Source organism: Neofelis nebulosa, chromosome 7 (genome assembly GCF_028018385.1).
Source record: "Neofelis nebulosa isolate mNeoNeb1 chromosome 7, mNeoNeb1.pri, whole genome shotgun sequence".
Taxonomy (NCBI): Eukaryota; Metazoa; Chordata; class Mammalia; order Carnivora; family Felidae; genus Neofelis; species Neofelis nebulosa.
In genome coordinates this window covers 94288568-94314013 of record NC_080788.1, presented here as the reverse complement: position 1 = coordinate 94314013, position 25446 = coordinate 94288568, and the positions used below count along the sequence as shown (strand labels likewise).

General features: G+C 36.1%; 3 protein-coding genes across 9 annotated transcripts in view; 2 read left to right on the top strand and 1 right to left on the bottom strand.

Moving 5' to 3' along the window:
• Positions 1-4797, top strand: part of KLHL28 (kelch like family member 28) — a 36715-nt gene extending 31918 nt beyond the window's left edge. For all 7 annotated transcript variants that reach the window (XM_058738937.1, XM_058738935.1, XM_058738936.1 and 4 more), the window contains one exon: positions 227-4797. In XM_058738937.1, coding sequence (XP_058594920.1) covers positions 227-390 — 164 coding nt within the window. In that variant the 3' untranslated portion in view covers positions 391-4797. The remainder of the gene's footprint in view (positions 1-226) is intronic.
• Positions 4798-14974: 10177 nt separating this feature from the next.
• On the bottom strand, positions 14975-25182 carry C7H14orf28 (chromosome 7 C14orf28 homolog). The gene is made up of 5 exons (XM_058738925.1): positions 25039-25182; positions 21491-22015; positions 19312-19401; positions 17998-18132; positions 14975-16929 (listed from the first exon to the last, which is right to left on the bottom strand). The coding sequence occupies exons 2-5, from the start codon at positions 22012-22014 to the stop codon at positions 16746-16748; spliced, it is 933 nt and encodes a 310-aa protein (XP_058594908.1). The 5' UTR covers position 22015; positions 25039-25182; the 3' UTR covers positions 14975-16745.
• The window catches only part of LOC131517978 (uncharacterized), a 409931-nt gene continuing 406817 nt past the window's right edge, over positions 22333-25446 (top strand). Inside the window, exons 1-2 of the mRNA XM_058740578.1 lie at positions 22333-22379; positions 24731-25418. Coding sequence (XP_058596561.1) covers positions 22333-22379; positions 24731-25418 — 735 coding nt within the window. The remainder of the gene's footprint in view (positions 22380-24730; positions 25419-25446) is intronic.

Genomic DNA, 25446 nt, shown 5'->3' with positions numbered 1-25446 from the left:
ATAGGATTAGGGAGGAGAAGTGAAGGAAGACTTGAACTCTTGAACTCTTGCTTTCATGTTAAGGGATTTTTTTCCAGTAAGTACATATGGCTATATTGTTTGTATAATTAATAATAGATTATTAGAATGTATTTTAAGAAAACATTAAAATACAAATTTATTTTTAGTGAGAGGTCTGCTTCATGGTTAACATGTTTTTTTCCCTCTTTTTACTCACCTTTCCTAGGAGTTGGTGCCGCAGTAATTGATAACTACCTTTATGTAGTCGGCGGTCACTCAGGGTCTTCCTATCTGAATACTGTGCAGAAATATGACCCTATTTCAGATACGTGGCTGGATTCAGCTGGCATGATATACTGTCGCTGCAACTTTGGATTAACTGCACTTTGACAAGTGTGGATTTGTGGAAATAGTGTGGTAATGAACCTTGTGCCGCATGAAAGGATGCCCAATTTTCTGAAATCCAAAAGCTACATTACTTTCTTATTAACTTGAAATGGCATGAAGACTCAAAGTTCTCTTGGGTACTCTGAACTGATAAAGTAGCTTTGGTTGCTCTTGATTACACAGTGAATCAATAATTTAAAAAAAAAAAAAAAAGAACTTGCCAATTTAATTGTGCACTTTTTCCCTCCTAATACTGGGATAGAGTCGTTTTATGTTCATAAGTGTACATGTGGAGAAAATCTTGCTGCTTAAAAAAAAATTTAGCTCTCCCTCTTACTTAATATATGCACCATGATTTCCTAGGATGAGAGATGCTTCAGTGTTGGAGTATATTGAATGACTAGACAGAGCGCTGATAACTGTCTGTTGGATATTAATTCATATGCTTCACATTTTAAATAAAGGGCTGCTTTTTTGAGGGGGGTACTGTTAAGGGTTGTAAATTATATACCATAGTGAGTCATCTGGATACTCTTCCTACTAATGGCTTTAGGAATGGGGATATAAGAAGTTTGCAGAACAAATGCTTTTACTATCATGATATGTGGGGGCTCATTTTAAGAAGTCAGATATTTGCTCTTTATGCCTTCTTTCTATGGGCAGGTTAAGGCTGGATGAATTTAGCTACCCACCTGTGCTATACTAAGCATGGATAGAAAGAGTTAAGCATATCAGTTTCAGTTTTTTTGTTATTTCCGTAGTACAGCAGGCTTCCCAGTGTTGATGTAAATATTTGACAAATGTTCATTACATTCTCAGTACATACTGATTTTTTTTCATATATCCTTATAATCATTTTAGTTTTTTAAGACCTTTGGTTGCTTTTTCAAAGTGTTCAGATATAAAAATGGTGCTAACTGTAGGATATATAACAAGGCTATAATGTTCTTTTGAATGTTCAGTATGAGATATGCATGATAGTATGTTTTGATAGTATTTTTTCTTTTTTTTTTTTTTTTTTTTTTTTTACTGGCTTGGTTCATTTGTGCTTATTAAAAGTGTTAGCAGTTATGCTAATGTTAACATCCAAGAGTCATCTAAATGGCCTGTTATACTTTTCATGGTTCCTGAATAGTGATTTAAAGAAAGATGCATTTTTTAATCTTCTTTCTTCTTGTGCTAGATATTATATGTCCTTCTTAAAAACAAATATATGCATTAAATATGAAGCACTAGGCAGTTATGCATTACTTTGTACACTTCTTAGGTAATTGAATATTTTACAAAGTTACTGAGGAAAACTGGAACTCGATGTTTACTTGAGTAATGGTTCTAAATTTGGTTCTACTTTGACTAAAGAAACAAGCAAGACTGTTTGCTATAGCCAGTGATAGTTTATTTAAAATTAGTGGTTAGCTCATTTTGTTTTAGCATGTTTTAGTAAATACCTGTCAGTCTTGAACCTATTACTTTGCATTTTATTAGGATGTCGGTACTTGTATTTTTGGTACTATAGTTGTGTTGTTTTCTTTTCCTTGATTTTTTTTTTAACCTGCCTGCTATCTCTTTATAGTCTCTGCAAAACCAGTGTACATTTGTTTTCTAAGAAAAAATTCATACTGCATTCTTAAGTGCCATAATATTCCAAACTATTGTTAAGAAGCCATTTGTAATTATAAAACATAGGTTCATTCATTAGCAAATATGTTATTTCTTGGAAACTATTGCCTGGCAATTTGCAGTTTTTCTTGTTCTTCCATAAACTGCCAGTGTAGATTTAAATACATAGTGCAAAACTACATAAAATCACCTTTAATCATGTAAGTAGTATGCTTTATGAATATTTGCACAGATTATAAAACCTTGCAAGTGATTTTTTAGTCTCTTACAATTAAGAACTCAACAGAAGTTACTAATAAAATTGACAGGCTGAGTATTTTCTATGTTGCTTGTTTGAATAACATAATGATATATAGCAATAACTTTTTAATTGATTTGAATAAATCTATTGAATAGAAACAAGGTGCACTATTGTGATTGGCCTAGACTTTATTTAAGGAAAAGCAATTTAAAATAGATTTCATTACTTACTTAATTTTAAATTCTGAACTCAATCTTTTTTCTGTTTATATTATTAAATGCATTCTATTATACTATTTTAATCTTCTATCCCCAGAAGATAAGGGAATTTGAAAGACAATAGAAATTTATTTTAATTGTAAACAGATCTGTACTATACATGTTAATGTTTTACTCATGTGTTATCCCCACTATCAAATTGTTATTAAACATAGAATCACTTGGTAAATTAGACCAAAGGCATATATTGATCATTGTTTTGGAAAACTCAAAACTTTATCTTGCTAAAGACTAAATGTGAAACATCTTGGGCAATAGTAGAAACTGTATACCAGAGAAAAAATTATAAAGACCTGTAAAAAGAAAGAAAACAACCCCAAACTTTTGAAATAACTAATTTTGGGTTTACCAAACCTACGGTACTATCCATAACAACCAGAGGTATTGTAACCTGACAACTGATAACTTTACAGTAGACCTTCTCGTATGGATTTCTGAGAAGTTTCATCATGAATACTTTGCTGACAGATTGTGAATTTAAAGTCACATGTTTTTCATGTCAAAACTCATCAAAGTGTTTGCTTATAAATGATATTAGACATAATTTTATATACTCAGGCAATGGGAAGAAAGCTGTTTAAGATTGCCCAGAAATATTTTGGAAAAAAAAAGGTGACAATGGAAATAGAAATTATCTAGTCACCTGGAAGATAATTGCCTTCCATAATTATGACGACTTAATCTTGTAGGAATGTTTGGGTATTTAATCTTTGTTAAATATAGTAATAGAACTTAAGTGATTTTTAATGTAGCCCAAAGGATGTTTCCATAGGTTATTGCTAATAATGTTTTAAATATGAATGGATATCAAACTATAGAAAGTGATATCAAATGGTAGGAAAATGGCATTAGGTTTTGAAAAATTATTTTGCTAGCTTGACAAATTATGGAGGGTCTACTATATGCACGTGGTATTGTGCCAGATTCTGTCAGGGCTAGAAATATTATAAATAATAGATACAGGCTTTTCACTCAACGAGTGAAGTATGGTGAGGGAGACCTGTACCCAAATAACTATTATGGTAAAGTATGAATCTAATTCCTTACAACCAATATCACTAGAAGTGATTAGACACCCAGTTTATGTATAAACATTTGTGTCCTTTAGTGTCCAATTAGGTTTTATTGACATGTAAAGAATTATAGAAAACCTAATGTTTATAGAACTCTAAACTTCCTGGAATTGGATAATATATTTTCTATTAGAAAAACAAAATTGTAGAAACTGCAAAAAATTATTTACTATATTACAAGGCTCTGGCTAACATTGAAGAAGTATATGTACCTATAATGCTGTGTTTGTTTTCAGTTTTGGTGTTGGATTTCTGGTATTGTCACCTAAGTGCTCATTTTCAGGAAAATCAGATTCTACAATAAATATACTGCTTAAAAGTTCAATAAACTTGTGATAACCTCTATAACCTCTGTAGTCTGAAAATAAAGAAATTAGAAGATGTCACATGTCAAGTTAACATCCAGTTCTACTTCTTAATCTTTTTTTTTCTTTCCTTTGTAAAACAGCACTTTAATTAGACCTGGTTTAATTAGATACATTTATTCTGTGGCTGGATACATATTGGATTTTCACTTACAGTATATTAATTCAGTGTTGATACACATTTGAAAAGAGTAAAAAATACATTAAGTTTCAAATACTATAGGTTTACAAGTTTTCTTACTGGTGTGAATATGGAGTCAATAAAAATCCAGTTTACATCTCTGTAGAGAGAAAAATTGTTATCCATATGTCTTTTTATATTATACATATTTAACTAGAGATAATTTATTATTAATTTTGTCAACTTATCATGTGTAAGTCCCGTTTATTTTAAAATAATAAGCAAAAAGTTCCAAGTTTGCCTTAAAATACAAGTGAAATTAAAGAACTGGATGATAATGCCTCTATTTTTGCCTTATGAATTGTGCTGTATCATAAACCAGAGATGGTTTTGATTTTAACGGGATTCTGAAATTTTGTAGATGTAGAGTACTAATATTTGTACTCTCTTGCAAAGAATGTGATGTAGTTGTGGATTATGTTAATGTTTAAATGTTTTTGTAAATGTATCTTACCTCTGAATATGTATCTTTTTAGCATCAGGGTTTTATTTTTGTTTACATGGTAAAGTGGCATTTAACTTGTTGAAGGCTGTATTCTTTTGTCTTTTATTTTAAAAGTTCTTTGTGTGTACTGTTGTGGTGATGCTCTGTAATGACTATGGTTAAATTTCATTTAATGTGAAATGTTTAAAATAAATTTGAGAAACATGACTTCATATGCGTCAAATGTTTTGAACTGACCCAAGCTGACTTTGTCGTTCTCAACTTTTAGATGCTTGTTGGTAGGCAGGTAGTGGCCACAAAAGTTGAGGTGGGTATGAGATAGCTAATCTTTTACAACCTCATTACGAGATTATAATGGAAACGTGTCATGCTAAATTCTGCCACATGTTCAGACACTTATTAAAGAAGCATTCTTTAGCAAAGCCAGCACAAGAGTTCAGTCTATAAGTTCCATGCAGTCCCAGCTTTCTCTCCTTTTAGATTCCTTAACTTGCCTTGTAAGGGGTTTACTTGAGGCAGACAAGGCAACATTGCAGAGGATTCTGTTACGTTTATGGCCGCATCAGGTAACCAGCAGTGCTCCTATGGGGAAGGCTCTGTAAACAAGGGATTAAGCCCCAGGTGCCATCTTTAAGGAATTTGTAAACTATAGGCCTGAATTGATTCAGATAACCTGTCCATGCAAGGATTGGAAATATCTCATATATTTAGGCAATCCATATATCTTGAAACTGTTAACTTCACCAATAGGAACAACTTTTTGATTTCATGTTATTCTGTGAACCACTATTCCCCAATAATGTCCCTGACATTTAATACACTAATGAGCAAAACATTGGATGTTGGTCAAATTATGGATAACCGAAGTATTTGTAGCTGCCTTGAATATAGGTTTCCTGGTTAAAATATCATCTAACCATCCGTGAACTGCATTCTTAACAGGGCAACTCCTAGAGTCTAAGTAGAAACTTAACATATATACTCAGGTATTTATTATAGATGACAAAATATGCAAATAAGCACTTTAGGAGTACCTATTAAAATACTGAAATTAAGATTTCTTGACTGAATTGATGCATTTGAATTTTGGTTTGTGATGTCTAAGACATGCACAGATAGCTTTCGTATTACCCAGAAGTCATTGCAAAATCTGTCAGCAGACAGTTATTAAAAGCTTAGTATGTGTAAGACATGATAGCACAAAGGAGTAAAGCCATATTCTTCAATCTACTTGAGGAATTAAAAATACACCTAATTTTTCCCCCCAGAGAGAGAAAATAGAAGACAGTGATATCCTGGCAAAGCTCAAGCTGTACCTCTTGTGTTCTTTCATAAAATTACTGGATGGTTCTCTTAGTTGGGGCCAGAGCAGTAATGGGAGTAGAAGTTTCAACTTTAATTTGGAAGACTGTGATGAGTGGATTGTACGATAGGCTCATACCGGGATGCAAAAAGCTATCACAATGAAGAGTCCAAACTCTTAAGACTAGGCATAAAAGGAAGTTCTGTGATAAGATAGAATACTTTGTGAGTTTTAATGTGTTTTCCAGGCTTCCTTTTTTTCATTTTTAATATTAATGGAACCTCCATATACCCATCACCCAGCTTCAAAAATTAACCTTTTAGTAATTAATTTTGCTAATCTTCATCTATTCACCCTGCCCTTTTTTTTTTTCTGGAATATTTTTAAAGAGAATCCCAGACATGCAATATGACTGATAAAGAACTTAGACTGCATCTCTAAATGATAGTGGACACTTAAAATTTTCATTCTCTAAGCAGTTACATTGATAATAATCTCACTTAAAAATTTAATACTGCTGTAATACTTAGTACACAATCTATATTCAGATTTCCCTGATCTGATTTTTTTGTTGTTGTCGGTTGAGGCAGGATCTAAAGAAGGTTTGTACTTTGCGTTTGACTGTTAGCTCTGAGTCCCTTTCAACCTCTATCAGTCACTGTGCCACTCTCCCTTTCCATGCCATATACTTGTGAACAAATGAGATCATTCGTCTAGTAGCTTGTCCCACATTCTAGATTTGGCTAATTGCTTTTTGTGGTATTGTTTAGCTATTGTCTTAGTCTTCAAATTTCTCATAGTTGACCATAGAGTCTTGATTAAATTCAGGTCCTTTTTTTCTTCTTCCCCCTTCCATACCTTCCTTCCTCCCTTCTCCCTTCCTCCCACCCTTCCTCCCTTCTTTCCCTTCTTTTTTTTTTTTTTTTTTTTTTTTTTTTTTTTTTTTTGCTAAGTGTAGTTGATGCTGCGTATTCTTCCTATTACATTGCATCTGAGGTACATTATGTCTGGTTATCCCACTATTAGTGATGCTAACATTAATCATGGCTTTCATTTAGTCCTTGTCAACCTGACCCCTCCATTATCAAGTTCCCCATCAAATTCTTCACTTGATTGTTTTTTGCAGCTATTAACAACTAACAACTACTGCCAGATCCATTATTTTTTCTTTTTCTTTTTTTTTTTTTTACATTTATTTTTGATAGAGACAGAGCACAAGTGGGGGAGGGGTAGAGAGAGAAGGAGACACAGAATCTGAAGCAGGCTCCAGGCTATGAGCTGTCAGCACAGAGCCTGATGCAGGGCTCGAACTCACAAACCGCGAGATCATGACCTGAGGTGAAGTTGGATGCCAAACCAACTGAGCCACCCATGTGCCCCTGCCAGATCCATTATTATGTTAAGTTGCAAAACAGTGATTCTCTGTCATTTTTTTTCCTGCATTTATTAGTTGGAATCCTATAAAGGAAAACACTTCCTTATCACATATTTGGTTACCCTGAGATAAGGCCTATAAGGAAAGGTTGGGGGAAATATTTGATTCATTCTCTTTTCAATCTTTAATGAATTGATGCCCTAGAAACCTCTAAAGGTGATCAAGTATCATGAACTTACCATACTTTATATATTCCTTTCAATATGTGTGTTTCAATTAATAGGCCTTAGTCCAGTGGATACCTCCATTAAGTTCCACTGAAAATCTTGCTTTTAAAAAATTTTATTAAAATTATTTTGACATGATTTAAAATGATGTCAAACTTATAGAAAAGTTGTAAGAATAATAGAACTCTGAAATGCCTTTTCCAAAGTTCACCAGTTTTTTTACCATTTTGCCACACTTGTTTTATCACCTTTCTCTTATTGTTTTGAACGATTCAAAAGTAGACACCACACATTATGTTCTTTTATCCCTTAATACTTCAGCATGTATGTCCTAGGAATAAGGATATTCCTTCTCTTATGTAACCACAGTTCAGGTATCAAATTGAAACATCATTGTGGTTTGGCTCTTCCACATTTTCTTCCTCAGATCTAGAACCAGCCATTTCTTCAAGGGTCCCTGGCACTTTTTTGCTGGGAAGTGGTATTTTAGATTCCAGTGTTGTGCTGGTGGTACTTTCTGCTACTCAGTGTTATTGTTTATAGGCTATTCAATAGGTAGAGTCAGGAAATGCTTCCTTTTTTATTTCAAAAGAGAGAAAAGGGATTTTATTTAAATTCTTGGATTTTAATGTTTTTCTTAGCCTGAAAATCTTGGTTTCTGTCAACATTAGCATAATTACCTATTTGATTTATCTTAAACACACTTAACAATAGTTTTAAAATAACAGTGATGGCATAAATAGGGCCAGCGAATGCAGTTAAGAGTCCCTGTGATTCTCTTTTGACCTTAGGATATATTTCACAAGGGTAAACATTAAAAGCACTGCTTTTAGGAGTGCCTGGCCAGCTCAGTTGGTAGACCATGTGACTCTTGATTTCGGGGTTGGGAGTTTAAGCCCCATGTGGGCCTGGGGCTTACTTAAAAAACATTTTTACCGTTTTTGAACTTTATTTATTTCAAGAGAGGGAAGGAGAGCGTGAGCAGGGGGGCAGAGAGAAAGGAAAGAATCCCAAGTGGGCTTTGTGCTCTTAGGGCAGGGCCTGAAGTGGGGCTTGAACTCATGAACTTAGAGATCATGATCAGAGCTGAAATCAAGAGTCAGATGCTTAACCAACTTAGCCACCCAGGCGCTTCTAAAAGCAATGTTTTTAGAGTTAAATAAAATATTTTTATTTGAGTAAAGCATGATTGATTTATACAGTTAAGTTACTCAAATTCAGGTTTTAATATTTAGGTATATATATTTGGATGTAAATTTTATTTTCTAATTACATAAAATATTTATTTGATCCTGAAGTTGAAACTATATGAGATGATGCATTCCCAGAAGTTTTGTCTGCATTTCCATATTTTCCACCCTGTTCATTTTTATTCCTCTATAGGTAATCATTTTTATTAGATGTTGGTTTCATTGAAAAATAAATATACCCCTTTCCCTATTTCCTTACAAAAAAGATAGTATATTTTCAACTTTTTTTTTTTTTTTTTTACTTAATATATTCTGGAGATTCCATATCAATGTATGGAGATAATTCCTAATCTTTTTTTTTACAATTGCTTAGTACCTTACTGTGTGGATATACTACAGAACTTTGAAGTAGTCTCCTGCTGATGGTCATTGGGTTGTTGCCAGACTTTTGCACTTATAAATAATGTCACAATGAAAAATGTCCTTGTGCATTTGTCATTGTGTGTTTTTGGGCATAGATTTTTAGAAGTGGAATTGCTGAGCCAAAGCATAGATGATATATAATTTTGCCTGCTTTAGTTATTTCAGGCTGTTACAACAAAATGCTGTAGACTGGGTGGCTTATAAATAACAACTTTATTTCTGACAGTTCTGGAGGTTAGAAGTCCAAGATCAGGGTGCCAGCATGGTGGGTTCTGGTCAGACCCTCTTCAGGGTTGCAATCTGCCCACTTCTCATTGTATCTTCACATGGCGGAGAGTAGAGAGGAATCAAGCTCTCTCATGACTTTTGTTAAGGACACTAATCCTGTTCATGAGGGATCCATCTTCAGGACTTCATCTAATACTAATCACCTCCCAAAGGCCCCAATTTATAATACCATTACAAGGAAGAGATAGGGGTTCAGTATATGAGCGCTAGGGAGACAGAAACATTCAGTTCATAAACTTCTCAATTCTTCTAAGAGGTTGCATTTTGCATTCCCATCAACAATAGACAAGAGTATCTCATACGCTGTTTTATTAATTTACCTACCAATGGTCTTATTGGCCTCAGGTTCTTTTCGGCTCAAATTATGTATAACATTAAAATATAATGAAATAAAGGAAGCTTCTTATTTTTCAAGTATATGAAAATCTTTAAATCCCTTACTAAGTATGGCAAGATCTACATAGGGATAGACCAATCACTTCTGTCATCCCAATCAGGAAGAAAGTCTTTTAAAGGATATTCTTGTGTGTGCCCTAAGGAGGGTTAATAGTTTGAGAGTAACATGCTGCCTACTGTGCTAATAAGGCCAGTTAGAGTTAGAAGTTTATATAGGCAGGGGTGTTAGAATCTAAGAGAGTAGGTGGTTCCCAGTGAATAGAGGACTATGTCTCAAAAACTTTTAGAGCCAATGGCAGATAAACTATTTTGGACAGTACCTGGTGGATAAATGGTTTTGAGCAGAAATAAGATGTGATATTTCATAGGTATTATTTAGTATCGAGGGAAATTTAAACTATTTACTTTCCTCCAACGTTTGTACTTTTCCTTTGTTTTTCCATTTCAAACTAATTCATGAATTTAACATTCTTTTACTCTTTTAATATTATAATTTTTTTCCATGAGCTTAATTGCCACAGAAATACCAGCATTTATTTTCAGCACCAAACTTGAGATATTCATACAGATGTTAGTTCATTTTCTGCAGTTGCACTACGTATCTACTAATTTTATTTCTTAATAAAATATAGAAAGAGGAATCAACAATAATGGTAGATAATACTTTCATGGTGCTTACTCTCTGCCAGGCACTAAGTTCTAATCATAATCATTAAATCCTCCCACAACCTTGTGAGATATATTCTATTATTATCTCCATCTTACAGTAGGGAAACTCGGGAACAGAGGGGTTAAGTAACAGGCCTGATGCCACACAACCAGAATCCAAGTTTGAACCCAGGCAATCTGCTTCAGAGTCTAGGTGTTTAACAGGTATACTCTTACCTCTCTCTCCTTGACAGCATGAAAAATTAGTGACTGAGAACTGATAATAATAGGGATGATCCAAGGCGCCTGGGTGGTTCAGTTGGTTAAATGTCCGACTTTGGCTCAGGTTATGATCTCATGGTTTGTGTGTTTAAGCCCTACATTGGGCTCTGTGCTGACAGTGTGGAGCCTGCTTGGGATTCTCTCTCTTTCCCTCTCTCTACCCCTTCTCCACTCACACATTCTCTCTTTCAAAAATAAATAAACTTAAAAAAAAATAGAGATGATCCAGTGGTAATGTGATCATATGAGATTCACCCGAAAGCCTACAATTCCATGAACTTTCTCTCAGGTGAAAAATGTCAATTCTGAATCAGGTCTTCTGGCATTTCTGTAAGCTCTTTAGGGACAGGTGTTCCTAATCCTTTCCAAAAGAAGAGGTGAAGAAAGTGGAGGGGAGTGTGGAAACTACAGGAGTTGAGGAAGTAGATGACGAAACCTGGGAGTCAATTTACAAATATTATTTGAGCTGGGGTATTGTTGGCAGAGTATAGCCAACCTCATCAAAGATGTTATCCCCAAGCTGTGAATGTGTACAGTGCCAGGGGGCCTGGGTGGCTCAGTCGGTTAAGTGACCGACTTCGGCTCCGGTCACGATCTCATCGTTTGTAGGTTAGAGCCCCACATCAAGTTCTGTGCTGATAGCTCAGAGCCTGGAGCCTGCTTCAGATTCTGTGTCTCTGCCTCTGTCTCCCTCCTCTTCCCCCTCCCCCCTCCCCCCGCCCCAATCTCTCTCTGGCTCTCTCTTAAAAATAAACATTAAAAAAGTTATTTTAAATGAATGTGTACAGTGTCACAGAAAAAAAGGAAAACTGGATTTCCTTCACCCAAATTATAAAGTAGGTTAATACTTTAAGGCCAAAAATTCAGGTATGGTTCTTTCTCTCGGTTTCTCACGTTCCATACTGAGGAGCTTCTGCCCCCTCGTGTTGATGTAGAAAAACTGCAGGAGTTGGGAATGACCCACCCCCCCCTTCCTGTCCCTCCATAAGTCCAGTTGACAGCTGATTCCCCAAGTATTGAAAGAAGACCAGTCCCAATGGTTCTCTCAGTTTCCTCAAGTCTCTTCCCTTCTACCAGAAGTAGAAAATATTTGACATTATTAATCCCATGGAATACTTTAGCTACAATAAATTCCTTTTTAAACTTGATGATGTTTGAAATTTGTTTTCTCTTTAATTTTAGGATTTATAGCTTTCTGATGGAGATTAAAGGTGGTTAGACTTTGAAGGTAGAGGCAGAGATAATGAGACCTCACAATTACCCTTGGAAACACAAGTTAGGCAATCCTTAGTCTTTTTCCTCTACAAACCTCCTCCAGGGATGCTAGGCAGGCAACTGTGGAAGGCCCGTTTCAAAGACCTCACAGCAGATATCATGTAGAGCTACCCTTCCTCTGTACTCACTCTGTAAGCCTGAGGTACTGCCCCTGCCCTGACCTAAAATTCCCAAATGTTGGAGATGCAGAACTATTTATTGTGCCTGCTTTTCACAAACTCCCTTGCTATGCTTTCTTCCTACTCTACCCTTAAAGCAAGCTAATTATGCTCAGTCTATTTTAATCTTTCTATTTTAATCTTTCTTTGTTATACCATTAAATTAACAGAGAAACAAAATCTGTTTAGCTGTATCTGTTTCGGGACAATTTATACCACCAGGGCCTTGCTTCCTGACTCTCGCACCTGGGATACTAGTTGTGAGATGTTGGTAGAGGAGTGTAGAGAAATGACACCTCCATAAAATAAAATAATTAGTTCTTGAAGGTTTGGGAAGATGAAAGCTTCTAAAAGCACGTGTTCAGGCAGGAAGAAACATCTGAACAGGTGGCCACAGCACTTTTCTTCAGAGTCTTTACTTTCCTCTCATGTTGATAACTTGTCTTACCACTATGCTGGCCCCCAGGAGCATACACTTCTTCAAAGCCCTAACTCCCTGGCTCTTGATTCTCTTTAGTACTATGAAGCTACGCTGGATTTTTCAAAAAGGCTTTACTAGTGTGAACTAATGATGATCACTGGGTGGAGAAATCATGGATGATCATTTTCTTCTTTATTCTTTTTTGGATTTACTGAGTTTTAAATTGGCTTATGTATTATTTTTATAATCATATTAAAAATGAGACTTTGCAAAATTCAAAGGGAAAACAAGCAAGTCATGAAACTGTAAATAAGCATACAAACTATTATGGCTAACTTGTCTTCACATTTGCTCTCCAAGCTGCTCTTCCATTCCACATCATTTTTGAGGGTCCTGCTGGGGAAGCTCACTTTTTCAAGTGATAGTCCTCTTGATACCTTGCAGAAGACGTCACTGAGAAAACAATGGATGGACTATGGAACTGATTTCTCACTGAGGGTAAATAATATAATACACATTCTTGGTAGAAATCAGCATGTAAAGAAATCATCTAGCTCCAGAGGCCTCCCCATTATCTTCCTCTTCAACTTAAGGGAAGAGTCAAATGTTGTGTTCTTTGGGATCAAATTAAATTTTAGGCTGTCTACATGACCAGATAGTGAACCCTGGGGCCAGTTGGGTGGGTAGGAACCCCTGTTAGTAAGGCATTAAGTCATTGCAATGAATTTCAAAAGCTGTGTGATTGTAGCTTTTAAGGCAGAAAATTTTGGTGCTGATTTTAAATGTTAGAGCATTGACAAAGGAAAATGAGAATATAAATGTTTGCTTTGGCTATAATTCAACAGCAATAATTGCAGTCATTTTTGCATGAACTGCTTACCCTTTATGCCTATAGCACACTACAATTATTTTCAAATAATTAAATATCATTTAATCATTTAATTATAAAACTAAACTGTTGATATGCTCATGTATAGCTTTTTGTGTCATAGGAGTTATCTGCTTATATAGCTCAGTTGTTTGTTCATACTCTAAGAAGGGAATGGAACATGGGAGTCACCCTAGTAAGCATGCCTGTGGTAGTTATCTTTAGTTTGTCCTCATTGGTTGGATCAGATCCAGTGACAATGCCTCAGATATTAAATCAACCCTAATAATATTTGAAGGATAAATATAAGATTATTTGCTAAATTGGGGGTAAAAGGTTTCTTTTGCTGCAAAGAACTTGGACATTATTCCTTAAATTTGCTTTGTTTGTACCTTATCCCCCTTTGACATAGGCTGGGGTTTTAAAATCATTTTTGCTCTTCCCATAAGTATAGTCATGGATTTTGGCATTTAAAAATGTATTATTTCCTATCTTTCACTGCCCCCTGCTTCAGTATTCCTATTTTTTTCCCTTAATGTTTATTTTTTTTTTATTAAATTTTTTTTTCAACGTTTTTTATTTATTTTTGGGACAGAGAGAGACATAGCATGAACGGGGGAGGGGCAGAGAGAGAGGGAGACACAGAATCGGAAACAGGCTCCAGGCTCTGAGCCATCAGCCCAGAGCCCGACGTGGGGCTCGAACCCACGGACCGCGAGATCGTGACCTGGCTGAAGTCGGACGCTTAACCGACTGCGCCACCCAGGCGCCCCTTTAATGTTTATTTTTGAGAGAGAGCAAGCAGGGAGTGGCAAAGAGAGGAGGACAGAGGATCCAAAGTAGGCTCTGTGATGACAGCAGAGAGCCCAATGCAGGGCTTGAACTCAAACTGTGAGATCATGTCCTGAGCTGAAGTCGGACATTTAACCAACTGTGCCAACCCAGTTGCCCCTGTATTCCGATTTTTTTTTTTTTTTTTTTGAGAGAGGGAGGGAGAGAGAGAGAGAGAGAGAGAGACAGAGAGACAGAGAGAGACAGAGAGAATGCAGGGCAGGGGCAGAGAGAATCCTAAGCAGGCTCTACATTGCCAGCACAGAGTCCAACCTGGGGCTCATTCCCACTTCATGGGATCATGACCTGAACTGAGATCAAGAGTTGGACAGATGACTGAATGAATGAGCCACCCAGGTGCCCCCCTGTATTATGATTTTTCTAAGGATGTTTCAGGTTATAAAGAATTTTCCATACCTTCACCTTCACATTCTACAGAAAATGCCATTTAATTATTTTTCACCCATTTTCTACTTACTATTTGGTCAGCAGGGGATAATTGCTTCTTTCTACCAACCAACCACTACTGTAACAATAAACTACTTATTATCCTTAAAATCCAACTATCTTGAGGTCCAGAAGGCATACTTAAATTCTTTTACACATCAAGTCTATTACTGATAGGAGCAACTACCCAAATAAATAACTTAAAAAAGATATCTAAAAACTTCATTAGTAAAGAGAATCTGGGAGACTTGCTGTATATGAAAGAGGTAGAAAAAATATATCTTTATTAGCATGTTCAAGGTAGTCAAGATTTTAACAAACATCTTAATCCTCACAACAACCCTGTGAGGTAGGTAAGTCATTGTTTTGTGATAAATTAGTATTGTTCCAAATAAAGTGCAATTCTTAAAAGAATAATCTGCATTAGGAATAATTATGTTAATGAACCACTTATGTATATGCTAATATTTGTGTTGTTGTATACTTTGATTCATGCAATAAGGTGTCCCCACAAAAGTCTGCTGTAAATAAAATCCTATTTAAATACATGGTGGGGACTATTTAAATAAACTCTAGCATAGATTTTTTTTGTAAAATAAATTGCTATTTTTTTTTTTATCTTGCGCAAGATGCAATTTTCACAGTTTGCTCAAAGTGAGGCATTCTCAGCAACATTGCACTCACATTTAGTAATTCTTCTGTAAACTACTTCAACATGGCACCAAGCCAATGTAAGACTGACTTAATTTGTTGAATTAAATTTGGTTTATGGCAGTGAACTGTGTTATCATGTAGAAATCTCCAAATATACTACACTCAATCCCAACCCAAAATCTAAGATAGACTGTTTACTGAAATTAAACACTAAAGTGAATAATAATAAATTTCAAAAAGTATCTTCCCTTGAGAATAATACTTAATTTTTTCCCTTAAAACTGTAATAGGAAGAGAGATCTTAGGGTCTTTGAAAACAAACATAATTTCTGATAATTACAAAATTCTTGTGATTTATATTGCAAATCAAACCCTCATGCTATCAGTTTACTACTTACAAGGAAGCCAGCATTTTGTTACTCCAAAAATGTTAAGTATTTTTTTCTCTGTGCCAATATGACTTACTAGGACAAAAAATATTCCAGACACCGTTTTCTCTTAAATATATATTTAAAGTACATTTCTGTTGTTAATCCAACATTAGTAAACATCCAGTTGCCTAATATTTTTTTATAGTTGTCTTATCTTCAGAATAGGTTTTTATTAGAGGATTTCCATTACATTTAGTTATGTTATATAATTTACTCGTAACAGTAACTTTAATTAAACTTGGGAGCTTAGTTAACACTTAAAATTTGCTGGCAGGTATATAATACTTTAGCAAGTGGTTAAAGTAATTTGCCATTATAGAGAAATAATTCAAGCCCAGAAAAATATTCTCACCAAAGTATTTTTAAAAACTATTGCAGGAAAATTAGGCAAATCAACAAGTAAAAAAGACTAAGCCATCTATAAGTTGTACATTCAAATCCATACTAGATCCAACAGTGCACTTTGGATTTTAGTGAGGTAGGGCAAAAAATATAGTCAGATGCACTTTGAACTGTTAAATTTATATAAACTGAAATACTGACTTGTAACCAGGTTTTATTTGAATATCCAAAAAGAAAAATTGAGAATTCAAATGATGAAGTATTTTCTTAGATTCAAGGACAGAACTGCAAAAATCCTTTGAGTACATATAAATGAAAAATACAAAGGCTACAAGATACATTTTATTTCAACACAATGTATGCTTGTTATGCTTGTATAAAAATAACCCAGGACATAGAAAAAACAAATACAAACATTTTTGCATAGATTCTGTATATATAATATTTACCTGGGGCTAAACACTGGAAAAATACACCTCTGAAACTAGTATAGTTCAACTATTTCCTTGGATACCAAGTATTTACAAAATAAAAGCCCTTCATCTGGGGGAGCATGGGCAGGAGGGAAAACAATTTAATTTAGCATCAGTCTATATTTATTTCTCTGTTGCTCGAATATAAACCAATGATGACAAGAGGAGAAACTCTGGGGGTTTATTTAACAAAATTAAATTCACATTTCTGAGGCCATCATAGTGCATCCAATGTCCATCAATCTGGAAAGCTGCAGAATAATGATGTTCCTCTTTGTTAAATAATGTGGCACCTTCCAACAAATACCTGCAAATTAAAAGACAAAGTATAGCAAAAAAGATAATACTTTGTTCTTTGATAAATATTCCTTCAATTCTTAATTAAGGAATAAAAATATCGATATTGTTTGCATTCTAGTCCCTAAAAATGATATCCATCTGTAAAAATCATGTACTATAATTGGTAATTTGAAGTAAAATATTTAAGAATTTAAAAAATTGTACAATTGAGGAATTTTGAAAAACACTTTAACAGATTAACGATAATCTGTATCGTTTGGTTACATAAGAGAACACACACACAAAAAGCCTTTCAAAGGCAAAAAGTTGAGACTCTGTATGTCCTAATTTGAATGCAGATATTTTCATCTCTGATACTGAAAGTAATATTTTTTGTTTAAATGATGACCTCCTACTATATACTACTTTGACTTGAAATACAAGTAATAGTATTTACTGTTTACTATGTGTCAGGTACTATCCTAAACACTTTACATGTGTTATCTCATTAAATCTTCACAATTATGTACCAGATAGGTACTGTCAGCAGTGTTTTATAGAATAAGAAACTGATGTGTAAGCTGGTTAAGTTCTGGCCCACGGTTACATAGCTTGTAAAAGGTGGGGCTGGGATTTGAACTCAATTCTGTCTATTCCATAGTCCAACCACTGTGCACACTGCCAGTGACTGACTCCTACTAATCTACAGATTAGTAGATTCTAATCTTACTCAGGATACACACAATTAGAGAGAGCTACGGGACACCTGGGTGGTTCAGGTTAAGCGTCTGACTCTTGATTTCAGCTCAGGTCATGACCTCACAGTTTATGAATTCAAGCCCGGCATTGGGCTCTGGCAGCTCATAGCCTGCTTGGGATTCTCTCTGCCCTTCCTCTGCTTTCTCTCTCTCTCTCTCACTCAAAAATAAATAAACTTAAAAAAAATACACTAAAAAAAAAAAAAAAAAAGAGATAGCTATGATTTTTTTCAACAATATTACCTTAAGGGCTCATCACAATCATGATGGGATAGCAGAAAAATAGAAAATAAATGTATTTTTTATTAGTTTCATAAACCAAATAGGAAAACACCTACTTGTGATCAGATAAATCCAAGTAATATGGTACATATGCTAGATCTTCAGATTTCCAATGCTGCATATTTAAGACAACAAAAGGGGGTGCCCCATGGCAGAAAACTCGCTGGGAAAATTCTCTTAAGCCACCACATCTAAAATTGAAAATAGGCATGAACTTTATTACACTTAAAGCAAAACTGCCTTTTATCACTTCTGGATTGTCTTAATTACTTAATTTCCTAATAAGCATAATTATCTATTTTAGGCATGGGTAATGGTGTGGCTACAATAGTATCTTATATACCTATACCCAGAAGCTTATCAGCTGTGAGATTCTATATACAAGAAGTCATATACTTGCAAAACTCCAGGAAAAGCTAGCTATCTTTTTCCTAAGCTTATAAAAACATGTAATCTTTTGAACTGATATAAAAGCTTTTATTTTTATGTAGAGATACATTTGCTTTTTCTCTCTCAGCTGGTTTCAAGGAATAATGGCAGAGGTAAATAATATGACTCTTACAGTCATTTTTATATTACATAAAATTCTCTAATTGCATCCTTTTGCCATTAGGATGAAACAAATTCTGTTTTCTTAGCACTATTACATATTAAGCATGTGGATCAGAATATAACATACACAATTATACAGTAAAATCTCGATTAACCGGAATACTCAGAGCACAGTATTTTGGTTCCCAAATGTTACTGACTAAAGTTAATCAGAAAACCATTGTGTTTCAGTGTTTGCTGTTAAAATACATTAGTCTAGTTTCTGGACTTAAGTACAATTAACTGAATGTATTTTATTCTTCCCTTGTGATTAATTAGCTGTAAGATCATCCTTCTAAATATTAACTCTCATTGTACATTTCTGAAGATATAGAAATTGTTAAGCGACTGGGATGAATATGTTCTGCCCCTTTTGAATTTTTTAACTATGTTGAATTTTTTGGTTGCCATTTACCTCTTTGTCCTAAATGAGGAATGCAGAAAAAAGTCCAGTTAATTGAGGGTCCGATTAGCTGGGTTCCGGTTAACCAAGGTTTTATTGTACCTACTCAGCAGTGGGGAAAGAAAAGAAAAGGCATTTGCTTTGTATTCATCAATTAAATGTAGAATAATATTCTATATAGTGATATTTGATAATGACAACACAGCATAAAATAGCAGCTTAAACTATGGTAGGTGTTAAGATTCAAAAATGTTAGGCTTCCTAAATACTTGTGAGTTGCTATTTCATAAAGTATTAACACCAAAGACCATATCTGTTCAGGTTTCTTTATAAAAAACATAAATACTTTCATCTTAAATGTCTCTCATATACTCACCCACTCTCTTCACACAGTTCAATCCTGGAACAGAATAACTCATCCACAGCCAGTCGTATCAAGTTTCCATGAGGAATTTCTTGGGGAGGACTACAACAATTAAAAACGCATGTAAGAACTGCTTTGACATTTTTCATGTAAATACATTATTAGGATAGCAAATTTTACAGGTCAATTCATTATTAGCAAACCAAATATAAAAGTATAACCTCTGTTTTTCACCTTTGTTATAATTATAGGAAATCAGCTGAACTTAATAAACATTAATGCATGAAGCTTTCCAAAAAACATCAAATCCTTCTGTAAACTGATCCTGAAATATGCAGTTGTTACTTTAAAATTTTTTCAAGAGATTTCAGTAGAGCAGATTCTGTTCTTAGGGGAAGAAAGGTAGGACCCAGAATCAGGAAAGCAGCCAGTTACATGACTAAATGCAAGTTATAGCATTGTTGGCTTCAGTTAACCTGATTTGTTAAAAAATTTCTTGCTACATACTTCAGAGATTGTTTTAAATAAAGGCAAAAGCCTTAAAAAGTTACATGGAATATAAACAGTATGACAAAAAATATTTTATTGAGAAGCTTAAAATAATAGTATTAATATAGGATTATAAATCATTATGTTTCAAAACATATATAAACTGATATAGTTTTTGAAGAAACAAATTTCTAAAATGCTTTTTAGTTTATTATAGAATAACAAAACTTGGGGCGCCTGGGTGGCTCAGTCAGTTAAGCATCCGACTTCAGCTCAGGTTGTGATCACAGGGCTCATGAGTTCAAGCCCCATGTTGGGCACGTACTGACAGCTCAGAGCCTGGAGCCTGCTTCAGATTCTGTGTCTCCCTCTCTCTCTGCCCCTCCCCCTGCTCATTCTGTCTCTCTCTCTCTCTCTCTCTCTCAAATAAACATTAAAAAAATTAGAATAACAAAACTTTTTTCCGGGATAGAGATTTCAAAATCAGTGTCATCGTATCAGTAACACAGGAAAACGGACCAAGTGTATTTCAGAACAAGAGAGATATTCGCTGGCAGACTCTAAAAAGAGTATCTTCAGCTTTCCCTAAGTAGCATGATGTGATAATATTAAACTAAATATGTTATAAAGAAATGTGAATCTAGTAAGTTAGGGTATGTACTGTATATTCTCAAAAGGGAACATCTATTAGGCTGCTTTTGTGAACCACAGGGCCAAATACACTTTCTGACAACAATGTGTTTGGGCTTGTTTTTCTGTCCTGTTTTTTTACTGACAGTTATCCCTTTTCCAGCTAATGTGCCCTGGGGGCTTTAATGTTTCCCAACACTCCACTAGGGCTTGCCAGTTTGGCCTTCTTCCCTATCATTTACCAGCCTGGAGGTATGCCTTCTCTCTCTAAGCCAAAAATACTCAGTAGGCTATCAGCACCTCTCCTCATCAGGGAAAAAGCTCCTCACATTCATGTCCTCTCCAGGTACAAAGATTCTGAGTTTAGGGTTTCAGTCTCTAATTATGTCCTGGCCATGACATGAAGAAATGCTTTTTTTTTTTTTTTTTTTTTTAGAGAGAGAAAGTGTGAGTTGGAGAGAGAAGGGGAGGGAGGGAGAGAGATTGAGAGAGAGAGAGAGAGAGAGAAAATCTTAAACAGGCTACATACTCAGTGAGAAGCCCAACTCAGGACTTCATCACACAAACCTTGGGATCATGACCTGAGCCAAAATCAACAGTCTGAAGCTCTACGGACTGAGCCACCCAGGCGCCTCTGAAATACTTTCAATCTTCTTGTTCATGTAGAAATAGCCTACCCAACAGAAATCCATTCAAGGGGTGACACATTTCAATATAGTGTTAAATGTTCTTCAAGAGGTTACATTTATGACCCAAAAAATTAATTATCTACACACTCATATTAGCAAATTCAAAGCAAGAGTAAAACATTTTTCATACTAATTCATTACTTTCCCAGTGAAATAATTACTAGCTGGTTTTATAAAGTCAATTCCAAGATATTTGGATTTAATAAATAGTAACACTTGTCATGGGACTTACTATAGTCTTGCATATGTGTGGTTACCATGTGTAAGTAACTACACAAGGTCTGTACTTTAGAAAGTGCTGTGACTATACTTATTTACTTATAGCAACATTCATTTAAAAACTGTATTATTTTCGCTAAGAGTGACACTTTAAAGCAACTTACTTTATATTAATTGTGCGTTGCTGATCTTCCTGTACTCGAGTTGGGCATCGCCAGTTGGAACAGTAACTCTCTTGTATGGTAGACATGAGATTTTCAAGATTTTTTGTAAAATTATCATGCTCATTACCAAATAAATCAATTATTAATGAAGCTTTATGAACTTCAGATTTGTATTGCTGTTTTTCCATCTTGTCCCAAATCCAAAGTAGCTTCACAGTTGTGAAACTGTAGGTGTCCATTAAGTAAAGGAAACAGTCTACAAACTCTCTACCTAAATGAAGAGAGAGCTCCCTGGGGAAATTTTCATTTTCATTAAGAATGACATATAGTAACATCAAGAATCCATCTATGGTGCAGGTATTTTTCAGTCTTATTTCAACATAAAGTGGCGTACAGGATACTGCTTTGCGGCCAGCTTTGATAGTAAAAACACCTCCCCAAGGAAGAACAGGCCTCCAAAATGAGCGATCTTGGTTATAGTTATTTTTAATTGATGCTTTGATCTCTTCAAACAGTGTCTTCATCCTGCATTTCAAAAGTTTAAAAATAGAACATGTAAATTTGTGACTTTATATGTTAAATTTTTGAGATGTGTTCAAATCAAAACAAACTTCTCTAAACATTCAAATTAGGTGTGCCTGACTGGCTCAGTCAGTACAGCATACCACTCCTGATCTTCCAACTGTAAATTCAACCCTCGCGTCGGGTACAGAGATTATTTAAAAATAAAATCTTAAAAAAAATTCAAATTAAATTTGGTTAGAAGGCCTACCAATATAATGAAAAAATTTAAAACAATTCTAGCTGAGCCAGAATTGGCTCAGAATTGCCATATTGGCAATATGCATGGTCTCTGGAAAGACCATTTAGAAGCGCGATCTTTTTTGAGGTATAGGATGAACACCTGATAGACTTTTACACTAATTATACTGCAGATTTTATGTTTGCTATAGGAAGACGCTGAAACAAATAAGTCCTAAATGAAAACAGAGCTTTGGGTGGGTGTATTCCTAATGTAAACGTCTTTCTCCTCCCTTCAAAATACAAGCTGTGCTTCATTTCCTTTTTAATATGTATGGTTCCACTTATGAAATTGCTATAATGGAATTCTTAGTTCAGCTACAGAATAATGGCCAATTATCTTTTAGAGACCTCATATGAAAAGTAATCCACAGTACTTAACTGAATCATTGCCACAGCTGATACAAAAATCATTTCTATGCACTTTGGGATTTTTTTTTTTTTTTTAAATTTTTTTTTTAACGTTTATTTATTTTTGAGACAGAGAGAGACAGAGCATGAGCAGGGGAGGGTCAGAGAGAGAGGGAGACACAGAATCAGAAGCAGGCTCCAGACTCTGAGCTGTCAGCACAGAGCCCGATGCGGGGCTCGAACTCACGGACTGTGAGATCATGACCTGAGCTGAAGTTGGACGCTTAACCGACCGAGCCACCCAGGCGCCCCGCACTTTGGGATTTTTACTTGCAACTTGGGACCATGCTGGATACCCTATAATCCTAACTGCAGAGACCATGCTATGAAGATCTAACTTAGAACTTGGTAAGTAATCTGATTCTCCTCTCCGTACGTTTTGGGAATGAACAGGGACGTCCACCCTATTTAAACTGTTATTTATCCTTCCCCTAACCTTGAGGTTAGCTAAACATTTTGTTTTTAAAGTCTTTGCCAGTATTCTATAAACATGTTTGTGTCATAATGTATGTTATATAAAGCAAAGTTTTAAAAAGTTAAAGAATGAGGTCCTAATGAAACTGAATTGAAAATACTGCTTTACTTGGGACAGTAAACATCTAAACTAAAAATATCATAGGGTTTCTCAATGTTACTTTTATGGAAAAGCATATTTCCATGAAAAAGGAAAGCATCTGAAGAATAGGAAGAGACCAATTCATGACTGAGGTCTATGTCTTATTTTGACTTTTCAAGTGCCACACACATACTCCCAAGCACAACATAAATCCAATACTCAATACTGCAGACCTATGTGTTTTATTTGTGTAAGAAATTAAGTTCACATAGCATAGAGTTGTTGAATCACTGTTGTACACCTAAAACTAATGTAACACTATGTCAACTATACTTCAATTAAAAAATGTTTTACACTTAAATTCAAACCAAATTTACAATACTAGCAGACTAAAAATTCAGTTCTACAATATATTAAATGCAGACACACATGCACGGGCACACAGTATTTTTGGCTTGAGGCAAGATGCTGTGGATTACAAAATATTCAACACTATATTTAGTCTTAAGTGTAGAAGTTTACACAGTTGGTAACATGTTGTTGGCTCTAGACAACCATTTAGGAATAAGAGGGCGTGGTAAATCTGGAGCCTTAGGCAAACACAAACTGTTTCTTCTTGATAGGACTAAGTTTCCCCAGCAGATTAAAAAAATACATATATGGCATTCAAAACTTTAAAAATAAAAGTGACTTCCTTCATGGTTTCATTTATTTGTTTAAGTTTTAAGAACTTTGTAGCAAGGTCTAAGCCTGAGTTCTGATTCCCAAATGTTAAATTGTGAAGGAGTCATAAATCTGTTTTTCTTCAAATTATCTTTTAGACATGACCAAATAAGTAATATTTACAGCAATTGTTATACTTAAGAGAATTAAACTACACTTTTACATATATATATATATATATATATATATATATATATATATATATATATATGTATGTACGTGTAACGAAATTAACTTCTCTAGCCTTTTTCTGCGGGGAGGGAAAGTGCAGGGTAGAGAGACTTGGAAGAACTAGAGGACGCTTAATCCTTTCAGCATTAACGTGGTGATTTGTTACAAAGTAAATTACAACAAAAATGAGCAGAAAAGGCGGAGAAATGGCTGCAAAGAGCTTTACTTAAAATTGTCTTGAGATTTCTCCACATCGTCAAAGACTGTTTCCTTAGGCACCGTATTAGAAGCCCTGGAGGACATATCCTGCTGGCAATATCGTCCTGATTCAACAGGCCCTCCAGTTTAAATAAACCTGGAAAACTCCCCCGACCTCTTTTTCCTTGGCAAAACGACACCTTTCTTTTGGGGTCATTTTCAAGGGTGACAATCTGTACTCCACGCTGATCGTGACGATCAGACCACTCGCCCTAGGCACTGAATGCCGGATTCCCTAAGAGCTCGGCGGTCCTAAGGGTCCCCTCTCGAATCAGCACCCCGAAATAATCTGAAAAACGGCCACGCGCTCCCCCTTGAAGCAGCGCGGGGCTCTGGGCAAGGACCCGCTGGGCGCGCGGTGGGCGCCCGCCTCCGTCCCCCGCGCTCCGGACACGCCTACCCCGCCCCCGGCCCTCCGCGCAGGCTAAGGCCTGGCACCGAGGGCTGGTCCCGCAGGGCTGGCAGGTCCCTGAGCCAGGAGCAGGTGATACGGCTCGGCGCCCCTGCCCACGGCCAGGCAGTGTTCCCCTAAGCGCCTGGGACTGCGGGCACTGGCGGGAGGTCCGGGCCGCGGAAGGCGTTCCCACACCGGCCAGTCTCCGTCCACCAGGAAGCCGACTTCTCGTACCTCCCCGGGGACCGCAAACCGCCGGTGCCGCCGCACCCGTCGTCGCCGCCGCTTGCTCATGGAGAGCCCGTGCTGCCGCCGCCGCCGCCGCCGCCGCCTCATCTACTAGCACCGCCCGCTGTCTGGGCCTCCCCGGCGTGAGTGCTGGGCTCTGGCACGGCCTCCATCGCATCCGCCGCGGAGGGAGCCACAGCAGCTCCAGCGCCCAGGCGGGATCCGACCGGACCCACGGAGCCAGGACCGCAGGACGCGGAGCTTCTTATTACGGAGGAAGATTCGGCCTGACCTCGGCCCCCCTCCCCCCAGTCCCTAGTTCCCAGCCGCCTGACGGCGCTGCTGCGCAGGCGCGAAGACGCCCTCTCCAAACGTGCGTGTGTCGGGTGTGTATACAGCATCCAGATTTGCCCA